The 14,092-nt window shown below is 37.5% G+C and overlaps 2 protein-coding genes across 2 annotated transcripts in view; one reads left to right on the forward strand and one right to left on the reverse strand.

The window, feature by feature from the left end:
- Positions 1–17: 17 nt before the first annotated feature.
- Positions 18–4,752, reverse strand: si:dkey-103j14.5 (isoaspartyl peptidase/L-asparaginase). Its single transcript, XM_035663023.1, has 7 exons — positions 4,616–4,752; positions 3,297–3,493; positions 2,241–2,383; positions 1,865–2,028; positions 1,535–1,653; positions 1,090–1,200; positions 18–662 (listed from the first exon to the last, which is right to left on the reverse strand). Exons 1-7 carry the CDS (start codon positions 4,660–4,662, stop codon positions 454–456), a joined length of 990 nt encoding a protein of 329 aa, XP_035518916.1. The 5' UTR covers positions 4,663–4,752; the 3' UTR covers positions 18–453.
- Positions 4,753–8,335: 3,583 nt separating this feature from the next.
- khdrbs2 (KH domain containing, RNA binding, signal transduction associated 2) overlaps positions 8,336–14,092 on the forward strand; it is a 55,676-nt gene continuing 49,919 nt past the window's right edge. Inside the window, exon 1 of the mRNA XM_035663024.1 lies at positions 8,336–8,803. Within this exon, the coding sequence (XP_035518917.1) occupies positions 8,713–8,803 (91 nt within the window). The 5' untranslated portion in view covers positions 8,336–8,712. The remainder of the gene's footprint in view (positions 8,804–14,092) is intronic.

The following is a 14,092-nucleotide window of genomic DNA, read 5'->3' on the forward strand; positions in this document are numbered from 1 at the left end:
CAAACACTGGCTGTAGATGGGGGGGCGAACACGTTTCTTGACCAATGTAGTTTCTCATTTGCTTTTGGAAGGGGATGTAGTGACAGACTTGTGATCTGCAATTACACCACTAGATGTCACTAAATCCTACACACTGAGCCTTTAAAGACATTTCAATAAATGGACTATTTGCTAAAATAACAAAGGTGTTGAGACTTACATACTGTAATATCTACCTTATCCATCTTTTACAGTTTATGTTTCAATGTTAATACATAACAAATCTAGCTTTGACATCAAAGGTTAGAAAGAAGAAACACTACTCAGTTGATTTGGATACAAACAATAGCAGCAAAAATCCACCAAGAAAGACCAAGTGTTCTAAATCATAGTGAATTAGTAGAAAACACGTGAAATACAGTTCTCTATTACATTGCTCAATACTATGACTTATAAGGTTGAAACTTAAAATTGTTATTGTGATAACTGCTCTTTAAATCTTTCTTTTGGATCTAATCCATACCACAGAACATCTTGATCCACTGCAGCCCAAGCCATTCGATCAGTGGTGAACGTGGCTGCCCACTGTCCTGATGGGGAAACTACAATAGCGCCTCCCGCACCTCGGACACGGTCTGCCATGTACTGCAGAGACAACTGTGAAGAATCTGCCACTGATTTACCTGCGTAGGGAAGAGGAAATACATAAAATTACATGGAAATAGTTAACTATCAAAACACAGTTAGGGAATAAATACACAACAAATAGAGAAATGTATTAATAAATAAAATGTAAATGTAAAATGTGATTGATGCCATTTTCAGATTAGACAAAAAAAAACGTCAGTAAGCCAGAATGGTAAAACAGCTAAATCTACATCAAAGTGGGAGCTTAGAGTAGACAGGCAAGATAACTTTTCATTATTTTTTCATTTGATAAAACAATAAAATAACTTCACAACACTATTTAAATCTTATTCATTTATTATTTCACTGTTTGGTGTTTTAATGATTATCCCAAAAAACAGAATGTCAGATTAAATTAAGACAAGATGAAGTCTGATATATGTAGTTAAAAGAAGTAGGTTTTTGAAAGTGTGATCTTGTTACCTTGTTCAACATGTGACAGAATGAGTCTGGCCAGTGTGACTTTGAGAATAGACTCTCCGTGACCAGTACAAGACACTGCACCACTCAGGTTGTCTGCGTATCCTCCAGAACCTTATTTACAAGAAAGAATAAGAAAAAAACACATTAAATCTACTACTACTTGATCTTTTTTTCTAAAGCTGCTCAATTTCCCGCACTGGTGTCAAAAGCTAAACTCAACAAAAGTTAATCATAAAAAGTCAAGTCAAGAGTATAAATGATACATTTTCTCTTAAGGTGTAATAATTTATAAGTAAGTAATTTTATAATGTGAAAAATCCAGAATTCCATTATGATCATGATGACTTCATGATGACTTTCTAATTTCCATTAAATTCAAAATTCAAACTGCAGTTGAAAGTGTAAAAGGTGCCTATTTGATAAAGTGTGTTAAATTAAGTTATACCAATAATCGGAGAGTCTCCTACTCGGCCAACCATTTTATTTCTGATCCCTCCAGTTGATGTTGCACATGCAACATTGCCAGCACAGTCCACAGCAACTGCCCCAACAGTATCATGGACCCTAGAATGAGAAACAAAGTACATCCACCATGAGTTTGTTTATCCGCAGTCATTTTGACTAGACCATGTGGGCATTTCTCTTCTCTATTTTATTTCAGGGTGGTGTCACAACAGGCTATTCAGGCTGAAAAGATGCTGTGTGGAGATTTATAAGGAAATTTAAGTCCAGAAAAGGACGGGTCAAAATAAAGTCAAACACTGCAGATACTTACCACTGAGCGTTGAAATCTTCCATTACTCCAGTGACATAATTCTTGCGCTTCTCCCATTCTTTCCTCTCATACTCAGTCACCAGTGTGTCAGTGGGAACTGTGGCCGTGCCGATGCTCTCTGCAAACAGGTTTGCACCTCTGCTTGTCAACATGATGTGGGCAGTCTGAGATTTTCCATGGCAGAATACATGCAAGGAAAAGGTAAAATAGAGAATGTATTTCATTATGTTCACTGATGGGTAACACCACTCAGTAGATTGTAATTTGATTATTAATTAGAAACTTTTATAGAAAAAAAAGGATTCAAATCAGTGCATTTCTAAGCATCTCCTGCTGTTTCTTTCAAAGAGAGCCAAAAGCAAATTATTAAAGACACCTTCTCCATCACTGCCCGTGCCAGTGTCACAGGGTTGGCAATGTTCTTCACTGAAGACACCGCACCACTGCCAAGTGTCCTTCCATCCATGATAATGGCATCCAGCTCCATTTCCCCATCAGCATTTAGCACTGCTCCATGCCCTACAATTAAATGTCACAATCAGTCACTAGCTCATACAATAGATCAGACAAAAATATGATGCAGGTGTTCTCAGAGCTGATTGTGCCAGGAAAGTGTTTAGTATCCATGTAAACTGGAGGGAACTTCGCTAAAGCTGAGAAAATAAATAATATCTAACCACAAAAGACAGAGGGAGGGAGAGAATTGACAGGCTTGAGATATGATTTTCTTCCAGCTGTGCATGCAGAGGTTTTATGTTTTTTGCTATATCCTCAAAAGTCCACAGGGTGGTGACAAAACGGTACAAAAGAAGCAGAAGAGTACAATACTAAGGACTGATTCCACTTTGTATGCACTATACGGTACCTAAAATGCCTCTAAGGCCCAAAATGTAGTTTAAATGCAGCTTCATTGTATAAAACTATGTAAAGCATGTTAGCAGAGTGTCTGTTCACACTAATAATTTTAATTTCAAGTTGTCTGCCAAAGATGTAACATTAATTTAAGGAGCGGATATTTATTGTGATGGTATAATAGTTGTTTCAATGTCTAACAGTAGATGGCACTTAAACACTTAACACACAATTTGAGTGGGAAAACCTGTGGATTGTTGTTTGTTGTTGTGGTTTAGGAGCAAATATAATATACATCAGGCAGGACAGACTGGTTTACAAATGTAAAATAAAATAAAACTAAATCTGTGATTAATGCCGGATGATGAGGATGAGCCCCACTCACACTCACACACACTGATTCTAGATGAATGTTGGCATCACCACCAGCAGATGGCGACAGTGCGCTACAGATAAATCCAAGGGATCGGCTCCTGTGCTGACAGGTTGGAGTACTTGTAGTTTTAGGCTTTGTAGTTTTTTAGGCCTATGTGTGTGTGACTGTGTCTCTATGGTTAACAAATAATTCTGCACAGTTTACCTGCATTAAACACAACGTTATCTTCCATAGCTCTCACAGCTGCCTCTACAGCATCCAGTGCACTGCCTCCTCCTTTCAGCACTGAAAATCCTTCACACGCTGCGACCTTTACTCCGTCAACAGAGGCCTTGGCCAGCTCATCCGGTATGGCCCACGCACCACCATGCACCACTACGACTGCTGACATCTTTAAGTCCCTGCAGGAAAGACACAAGTGTAGTGTGTATGCAAACTCACAGAACTTATAGCTGAGGAAATATTGGTTTACTAATGTCTACACAGTCTGATCTGTGCCTTTGAGGTTTAGTTTACACTTTACCAAAACCAATAAATACAATCAATACTAATAAACATGCACTTTGTAGGGTCACATTTCATGTAGAATTTGTGTGACCGAGAGCAATAAAGAAAAGTTACATTTAAGAAGAATGACCAAAAATAATAAAAAACATAATAAAACTGAATAAATGAAAAATTGGTTTGACTTAAAATTCTATTCTATTCTCTTCATAGTTACGTTTTTCCCCCGATTTGCACCTTTGTTTTGGGGGCAAGGTTAGATTTGTTTTGAATAGTAATTTGGTGCCAGAAACATCAGATGTAGTTTATTTCAATAAGACTTTAACCTTAAAAAATAGCCTCAAGTTCAAGATCTCCAAGAAAGCCACTCAATGGACCTTGAAGTGAGATTGTTTTGTTAACTGCTGCTTCTGAGGTCAAATCTGTACTTTTAAACTTGACTATGAGTCATTTACAGGTAAACATTACAACTTTTTCCCAGCAGAGCAACTCACAGTGCAGCCATGTTTTTCACGCATTCATGTATTTTAGTTACTTTTAATAGTGTCTTGATTTATAACTAACACTTTTATATCTTCTTATTCTTGTAATTAACCTATTATAATCATCATTACTATTAAGGTTACCTTTACCACTTCATTTCAATCAACTCAGTATAACGTTATTAATTATAGTGAGCAATTATCCACATGAGCCAGAACATGTTATTGTTACAGTTGTTGCTACATTACATACTTTATATACATTAAAAAAAAACCCAATAATTTTCCAATAATACATAATCCCAGCTCTAACTACAATTTACCTTCTGCCATTTAAATGTGTGTGTTATTTAGTAGTTTCTTTATTAGTCTTATGCAACTTTCAGCTCATTCATACATGAAGAGTTGATCTGACTGCCACTCATCTGCAGGACACGTGTGAATCCACAGTTATTCTCAACAGTTAGTCTGCCATTGGTTTCTTACAGCTGCTTGAATCAACGCGTGCTAATAATCAAACATTTGGACTTTTCTTACTTTTTCTGATCTTCACGCTTCTGGTCGGGGGAGAAACGCTCCGCCATGGTCACGTGATTTCGTGATTGTTTGTCAAGTGTTTTGCTCGGTTTTGTTCCCGTTCATCCCGTTCATTACCATTCAATATAAGACGTCCGGTGCAACCTTTCAAAATAAAATCCGTGTTGATCAACTTAATGGAGTTTAGAGAGGAGTTGACCTTTTGTTTTCATGCTTATATAGTAGTAAGAACAGAGGCCAAACAGCTATATATGTGTGTGTGTGTGTGTGTGTGTGTGTGTATGACTTTTTTTGATTGGGGTTGGCCCAAGTGAGGCACTAATTTATGCAGGGGTGGCAATAAAGTACCTGTAACCCATTAAGACATTTTGTTCTAGCCAGTCTTTTCTCTCTTTCATTTCACATTTCATATAAAATCAGATATCATACTAAGAACACAGTGAGGTTCAGAGTTTTAGAAGGATTGTTGGTATTTTTGTCCCAAAGCAAACTATTGTTAATCGTCTTGTTAATGGTTATCTGTGTCTGTGTGGAGTTTCAGGCAACAAACCTGTCTTGAGTGACAAATAAAAGTTTAACAGAGCAAAGTTGGTAATCACTATTCACAAGCATGGCAAACAGCTGTCTGTAGTGATACATAAAGTGCCAAAGCACAGCACACAATGTCTGCAAAGACAAGCAGCACCAGTTAACTGTGCCAAAAATGTGTGCACGAGTAGATACTCAAAGTTGCCGACACCGGTTACACTTCCCTGCTTAACAAAATAAAGAGGCAGTGGAATGTAACACTGAGTAATACAAGTAAACAAAATGCATTAGTGTGAAATATTCCATAGGCTCACTGAATGCATAAGACAAAACAGAATTACAGATGAAAGACTCACACTGTAATGAAAGTAGAAAAACTGAGGTATGCAAAAGGCAAGACAAGGTACATTTCTTTTTTTTTGTTTTAGCATAATACATGAAGTGCTTTACAGACATTTAAACTGTGAAGGGAATTGGAAACAAACTTTAAAATATTGAGTAAAAGAATGTTTGAACATGTTTATACATTAAGAGCCACTCTTGCTATTAAACATTTTTTTTAAAAGACATAAAGGCCTCACAAAATAACTGGTATTAAGCTTCGTTGGTAACACCTTAGATCCGCTGGTAATTATAGATAAGATTACTACTTGACTGCAGCACCACTATTTTCATAAAATATAAAAAAAAGGAATGAAACTCTCAAAAAACATATCTGCATCACATTGATGTAGCAATGTAATGTGCAATGTTGCACTTTGACCACTAGAGAGCTGTAAGAATGTGTTTAAATCTAAATTAAAACACGTTTCAGCACTGATACAGAGATTTTCTAAATTAAAGTCAATCAAAATATTCTTTATGCAATGTGATGTGTAGCTGATGAAAGTATTCTCTCTGCAAACATCAATGTACAAGCTATTTCCCCTATCCATATTTCTTTTTCTCTTTCCTTTAATGCTACATTGTGTGCGTTTATGTCTTTCATGCCTACCTGCTTTATAAATCTACAGCCATTCTCAACATTCAAATATATTAACAGTCATAGTCATCATTGCCATCTGTAACATCAGCAGGGTTATCAGCATCACTGTCATAAATCATTCACTGAATTAAATTAAATCAGCAAGCATGAAATACAAAGATAGCACTGTCCAACATTGGCCTATAGTCACTTGTTTTAGGCTACCAAGCAGAAAAATAAAGTTGTGTCTCATTTCAGAGAAAGATTAATCATTAATTTAAAAGAAAGAAAAGGTGAGGATGTGCAAGTGGGAAGTGATGATCAATACCGGCTCCTTCAAGACCTGCTTGGCATTTCAGAAATTAGCAGAAATAGCCGTTAGCGAGAGCTAATATCAAATAAGATGAATTATTTTCTACATATTTATACAGTTGTGCATAAGAAAAAAAGTTAACTAACAAAATAGTTAAACTGACACAATCTCTTTTTCTCCCAAACAAACACAATCATCTTCAATGCCAAGAAACCACATAGGTCAAATTACAAAAACAAGAAAAATTACAGTAATGATGAATGACAACATGCTCCCAGAGTAGCAACAATTAGATGTAGAATAAAAGTTCTGTGCACATTCACATCAAACTGAAACGATATTATTGATATGTTCAGTCCTTAATGTGTAGTATAACACAACCCTAACCCTAATATGTTTGAACAAACAATATTGGATTTTACAGACAAATGTAGTTGTGTCTCTTAACTGTACAATGACAAGATTTCTGATTTTAACAATAAATAATTTGACCAAATTGGTGCATATGAAGGGAAATGAAGCATGAATAACATCAAAATGAACTACCGTCCACCAACCACCAGTGTCTATGGTGTTTATGATTCTGATCAGCGCCGTCAGAATAGGCTCTAAAGGTCAAGTAGAGCTAGAATTTGTCATTCACCAGCCTCTTCTGCTCAAAACTAATTTGTGAGTAAGTAAAGCAGCGCTGCAGATGACTTTAGGATTCCAGTCCATATCAAAGCTAAGGGACAAGAGAGGCATTTTATATGAGATGCAAACGTTAATGCGTATATTGCTGACCTCACTTCATTAGGACATAATGAAACATTCACTTGACATTAAAACTGATTTCATTTATTTCACTTAACAAGCAGTTGACTTGACCTCCATGAGCCCCAGTAGGACTAGAGGTTAACATCACAGCTCCACTCTTTTATTAACAGTTACAATGAGCTGATGGGCCCATTGCTGCCTTCCCGTCCCATAAACCATGTGATTCAATTCAGCACTCAAATAATCAAACAGTAATTTACTCCATAATAATATGGCCACACTTATTTTTGGATCGTTTAACAGAGATGTTGGAGTAGATCACGTCTTCTAACCTGTGAGGGCCTCCAGCACTCAAGACCAGTAGGACTTAATTTGGAGAGAGGGTGTATAAATAACTAACAGGGAGCCCAATTAAAGAAAGAAAGTACTTTAATTTAGAATATAACAGCTTCAGATGTGACCACATATCCACATGCTGGATGTAACACCACCCAGAGAAAACCTCAGTCCAGTCCTCAGTGCAGACAGTGTTCAGCACCACGGACAGCGACACAATACGTGTTTCACAGTTCTCCAGAGGTACAAGCTACTCTAGTGAACTTTAATGGGAACTCACAGGCCACCGTACATCACGGGTTGCCTCGGCTGAATCGAGAAACTAATTGGATAAGAAATGTTGTTCTCAGAGATAAGGCACTATCTCTTACTAGTAGGATATTACTGATGTGGCTATAATTAAACGTTATCATATCAAAGTCAGCTATAATTCAAACTCCACTGATAGCCTTTTTTTTTTAAACTGCCTGACTAAAATGAAAAATGTCTTTATAATATGCTGTAGTGTGAGCTGGGATTGACTTTAAGCCTATTTCTGCAGCCACACAACATTTATAGTGTAAATGTACAGTATCAAATGTTATGTCCTAATAAGGGGACTTAACACTTTCAATAACCCAACAGAATCTTCCATTTTGGAGTGAGATTATTGCAGACCCGACCAAGTGCAACCTTAACTTTTTTTTAATTAATTTATTTTTTTTATATCCATTCCCTCCGAGCGCATCGCCCAATTGGTATGCTCTCAGCGGGGACCGTCTTTGTTTTCCAGCAGCGCCAGTCCCAGAATATGGCCAATAATGTTGCTGAGGGGCGGGGAGCAGCGCGGTCTGCAGACCCAGTGAGTCTGAGAGTCTGGCGGAGTGCCGAGGAGGAGAGGCAGCAGGCAGCGGTGGCAGAGATGGGCTCACACCTCTGAATCACAAGTCAACCTCCAGTCGCTCACACCTCATCAAGGAATCACACCCCCGTCAAGCATCTCGGAGATCTGGGGCGACTATTTTTTGTTTGTTTGTTTGTTTTTGTTTTGTTTTTTTATTTTTTTTGCTTGTGGTGCTGCTTATAAAGACTGGCAGACTGAAGCTACCCTCCAGAAGAAAAAGGCAGGAGCGGGAAGGTTTACAGTTGCATTCCGACGCTCAGCACTCCTCCTGTCGTCTCACCTGCACGGCCGGTGGAGAGAGGTCCGCTGCGATAATAATGCATCCAGATAAGCACTTACCTGAACTGGTGGCCGAGAAAAACAGCTTGGACCCCTCCTTTGTGCATGCAGTGCGCCTGCTTGCTGAAGGTAAGTCTAATCTTACTCTCGAGCTTTTGTGGCACCATGTTTCCCTGCAACTGAAAACACCATTGCAACCATTGAGGAAGTGACCTAATGTGAGCTTGTTTTAACACACTACCACCTTGACTCTTCATGTTTGCTTGCTGGCTGTGATTTAGCTGTGCTGTGTGTTGCATGTAGGAAGGGTAAGGGGGGGTTGGAGGAAGCTGCTCTTTGGCTCCAGTGCACAACTTTTCTGAAGGGTTTTCCACCATCGAGTGAAGAAATGCAGCTTGAGCACAGAAAGTAAAGTAGAGTCAGAGAGCCATCACCTCTTATTCTAACCCACTGGCCCTCCAAGGTCAACTAACTGGCACACAACACCCGGGTAATAAACTAGAAATGTGCAGCTCTCCAGGGCGAAAAGGGCGAAAGGTTTAATTACCTTAATTGTGTGATTGACTGGATTCAAACTGTGCTGTTAATCCTCGGATATGTAGGCCTACTGCCAGCCGCTCTCCATTCACCATAGAGTAAGATCATGATTTTTTTGCAAACACAATTAGTGTTTTATTATATTGTCTTTATCAGACCAAAACAAGCTGCAAGCTTTTCTGCAACACCTGTCTTAAGATTTCTTGATTAAAAATGAAGCACACTGACCAAATATCATCGTCAGTCAGATAATGTAAGGAACTCCATATGAGACAGTACAGGCTGAAGTGCTTATATCAGTTTTAATAGGAGTCATAGATTCTCATCTGGCAAAAAAAAGTTTAATACACTATTTAAGTGAATGTAGTTTAGCATGAGAATCAACTTCTCTTTCCATCACTACTTGCAGTAACTGATATCAAGGTCACAGAGGGGACCATTGAGACAGATGTTCTACAGTCTTTCCTCTGACTTAATGTTACAGTATGTCTAACAGGGCAGTATAATCAAGCTCGGTATGCAGCATATAAAGTACTTCTTCATACTGCTGGTAGCCTTGGACTTATTCACATGCTGAGAATGTGTTACTTTTAATAGAGAACTTATCACCGCAAAGCAAACATAAAAACTCGGCTCAATGGATTCAGTCCACAAATGTAACTTTAGTATTCATCCGGTCCAGATCCGGACTTTGTGTTCTCTCTTGCCTTACAGCACCTGGTAGGTGGGAGCGTAATCTTAAAAATGACACTAATAACTGCTTGAGTGATGTGTTATTGTGGTGAATGGATGACTGAATATACTTTTATTATAGTGTCATAAACCCAAAGGTGCTCAGCACACATGAGCTAACCGGGGGTTACATTATATACAGAGGCAAGAGAAAAGAAACAGGAAAGCAAGCAAAGACAATACTGTACCCTTATATGGAAACATAGTAAATCAGATATAAAATGACCAAATTAAACACAAGATGCTTTCATATGTTGTCTGCAAGCCTTCAACAAGATCTCAGTAAAGTGAAACACCCTGTGCTTAATGTTAACATATATATCTATATGAATCACTTTTAAATTAGTTTTGAAGTCACAGTAACCAGTAACTTATTCCTATACACTGTAATTCTGAATTTAATCATGAGATTGTTCCTTTTGAAGCAACATCTGACCCCAATAATGAAAGTCATTCATTTTTTTACTTTGTGCCCAAAATGTAGCTTGAACATTAATTTCTAATTGCTTTTGACATGTTTGTTAAAAGAGGTAAAGTCAAGCTGTATCTTAGATTAATACGCTCTGATTGATTGGACAGGGTGTTTGTGCTCTGGTGCCTCTACCCCTTGAGCTTTTTCCTGTTGAAATGTGTTGATGAGACACCTGACAGTCCCACTCTTGTCGCTAACTGTGATGCAGATGGGATCATCTGTCACACAGTATACTTTGCCAAATTTACTCATGGCTGATTCAAATAGCCAGGGTGCAAACAAATAATCTTGTCTTTATCATATCCGCCACAGTGAACAGCAATTAGCATGTTTTGGTGTTATGCATTTGTTCACTTACTGACATTCAGTTAAAGCAGTGTTTGGGAATTAATGGATACACTTCACTTGCAGTTCCCCATAATACAGTACAGTAAAAAACACAATACACTGCAATAGGTAATAATACATTGCAATAGAGTAGCGTATATTTCTCTAAAAAGAATCCAGTTTGCAAGGTCAACACAGAAAACAGTATGCGTCATAAACAACACTGGACAATCAGTATAATAAACTGTCAGTTCAGACAGTCTCGTAGTGTCAGCTCTGAAAATGTTCAACATAATCAGCCGTGGGCAGCATGTGAAATAATGCTGATAATTTTCACCACTTTCACACAGTTGTTATCATTTTTGTCAGTCTTTGCTCATGGATAATGCAGAATAATGCATATCAGTGGACAGCAGGATAAACCGTGTTTACAGATTTAAAGATTCACAGCTATTTATCACTGAATAGAAAAAGCATGTAATCCTGCATTATTCACATTATGCACAATAAACAGCATAACATGGATTTACCATGGTCTCAGTTAACAGCTCCGTATTTATGAAATGAATTACTTATGTGTTTAATTTATGTTGCCTCTTAAGTCATTTGTCTGTCTATGAGCAGATTTAAAGCTGTTTGGGACAAAGCTCTTCCAGGGGGTGGGTGGGGATAATTCTCTTTCAGAGCGGAGCATTAGCTTCTTGTTGTCTTTGATAGTGAAAGTAATAATGAAACAGTGAAGATTAATGGAATACATAAAATATATAAAACTGCAAAAAACGATATATATTAGTTGTCAAGCAGTCATCCCACTTTCCACCAAGAACTCTTCCTTCTTGGACACAAAGTCAGCTTATTTCATTACTTCATATGTTGCAATTTAATGGGCCTTTGACTAAAGAACAGCGTAGTTGTTTTAAAAGTGGGAGGAAAGAAAGCCTTCAATAGCTCCCAGTGGTTTTCTTTGCAAGACTTGCCTACATGCCACGTATTCCTGTCTTGGGATTCCTAACAAACAAAAAGCATAAAGACAGACAGTATGTGCAATTTTTCCATTTTTAGGGTGAAGGGGACATTTCTACACCTTTTTTTTTACAATCACAAGATCTACAAAAGCATTTCAACAGGTTATATAGTAATAGTTGTCTCAAATGCCGCCAGTGCTGTGCTGCTAGCACAGTGACAAGACAAACACATCTACATGAGATTTGAGTGATGTCTTCTCTGAATAAAATCTAAGTATAGATATGGAGGGGGAACAACAACACTATGACTCATGACAAGTTAAATATAAGAGAGCAAGAACATGCATTTCTTACATCTGTTCGGTTTACTACAGTGTTTCCACTTACAGAATATAAGAACCCTTTAATCCACATCATATATAAGTTGTGTCTTCTTGCTTTTAGCCAAACTTCTGTTTTAGCACTTGTTTTCACTCGAGTACTTTCTTGTGGTTCCCATTTTTGGACACAGGAAGAAATATTTGAAGAAAGAGATTAAGTAACCAGCACTTAATTACAGTGTTACTCAGCTTCTACTTGCACACATTGTATGTGTAAGAGTAAATTCTATGGCACAATTTTCTGCTGTTGAAAATGTTCAATTGAGGCTCAATGAAAAACAAGCCCACTCCACATTTTGAACAGTGACCCTTAAACTTTAATTAAAAGTTAGACAATACATGGACCTGTGCAATGCACTGCAGCTGTTTTAGCCTTAGTTTTGGTCCGCTGATAATGAAGAGCAGTAATTAGAAATTGAGATGGTAAGCTTGAATGAGTTATGTAGACTTTAAATGTAAAAAGAGTCGCCACTATTTGCATGGTGCTGAATACAATCAATTTACAAATACATACTGCAGGAGCATACACAACACACACATATACCTGACATGTCTTACATTCTGTCAATTGATTTGGATGATGCTTCACCACAGAGTGGAGTTCTCTCTCTAACAATTGATTTTCATTTAATCTATGTCTCTCTCTCTCTGTTGTTTATAAATTGTTGCTAACATTTTCAGTGTATCCATTATGGCTCAGTATCCAGCAGTGACCCAGCTCATAGCAACAGATAAACGCCACCCCATGTGGTATGACCTATGAAAAGGACACAAAAATTACATTTCAGGAGAGTGAGACATTGCATTACATTTTCAGCATTTAGCCGACACTCTTATCAAGAGTGACTTACAATGAGTGCATGGGTCGAATAAGATTAAATTCCAAGGTCGTGAACATTTCAAGAAAAAGAAATAAGTGGATGAGCCACAGCACTCAGACAATAGATATTAGATATCAGATTATGTCACTGTGCCTCTTCAGTGTTCACATATAACAGGAACGTTCTAAATAAAGAGAAAAGACAGACAGAAATTAGATTTTTGAAGTCAAAACAAGCAGAAATTAGGAGGAAATACAGGAGTAACAGAGGCATCAGGTACTTGGACAGAAGCTAAATTAGTCTCTTTATGATGCTCATAATACAAATCTTGTGGTAAATCACTTTAATTCCCCTGTAAGTGACAGATTTGAACCTAGCAATGACTTTGTTAATTGTAAATTGCAAGGGTTTGTTCATAGTTTGTTCATAGTCATACATTTACTCAGTCTCTGCTCAGGGTTTTTATTAATCACCAAACTACTTCGTGATGATGGAGGCTAATGTGCTGTTTCATCCAACATACCAGTAATTACAGCTACACAGATTGTCCCATCAGACGAGGAAATAAAGGACCAGGATGCCAAGTGAACACCATTAGGACTGAAAAGAGATATACGTACAGATCATGAGCGACAAATTGATTAATGAATGAATTCGTCGATCAATCAGTCAATCATTGCTGTACATTGTTTGCACAAATATGCATTGCTACAGCATTGCAATAATGCATCTGATGGAAATAGGCAACTTACATTAACAGGACTGAAGTAAAAGCACTAATGAAAGTACTCTGTGATGCTCCATACTGTCTGTCTTTGTGAATATTTTTAAAGATATTGTCTTTAAAAGTAAAGAAAATTCTACAGCACTAAGTTTGTAGCAATCAAATTAATATTCCCATTGTCCCTTTATCCACCCCTACCTAATGTAAATTACTTTACCATCAAACCTCCACCTTGCTTGCCAAATTAAGTAAAAATAATATGTAAATAAAATAAATAAAACTTAAGGTACTGTATAATTCCCACAGGCCAAAAAGTGGACCAGCACTCAATGCAAACATATGAAAAAATCTATACAAACGCACAGAACATGCACTCAACACCAACACAGACACATTAGTGCAAGTATGTAATATACACCAATAAGTCATATGCACATTGGTAAAATATGCGTAAAATAAC

This window comes from Morone saxatilis, unplaced genomic scaffold (genome assembly GCF_004916995.1).
Source record: "Morone saxatilis isolate NCDOM2014 unplaced genomic scaffold, NCSU_SB_2.0 Contig19, whole genome shotgun sequence".
NCBI lineage: Eukaryota > Metazoa > Chordata > Actinopteri > Moronidae > Morone > Morone saxatilis.

Bases quoted from the DNA above. Each gene is read 5' to 3' on its own strand.
- si:dkey-103j14.5 (XM_035663023.1), bottom strand. From the start codon at position 4,662: ATGGCGGAGCGTTTCTCCCCCGACCAGAAGCGTGAAGATCAGAAAAA. The intron at 1,201-1,534 runs GTATAACTTAAT...CTTGTAAATAAG, and splicing joins AGGAGACTCTCCGATTATTG to GTTCTGGAGGATACGCAGAC. The intron at 663-1,089 runs GTAACAAGATCA...TTCCCTACGCAG, and splicing joins TCTGTCACATGTTGAACAAG to GTAAATCAGTGGCAGATTCT.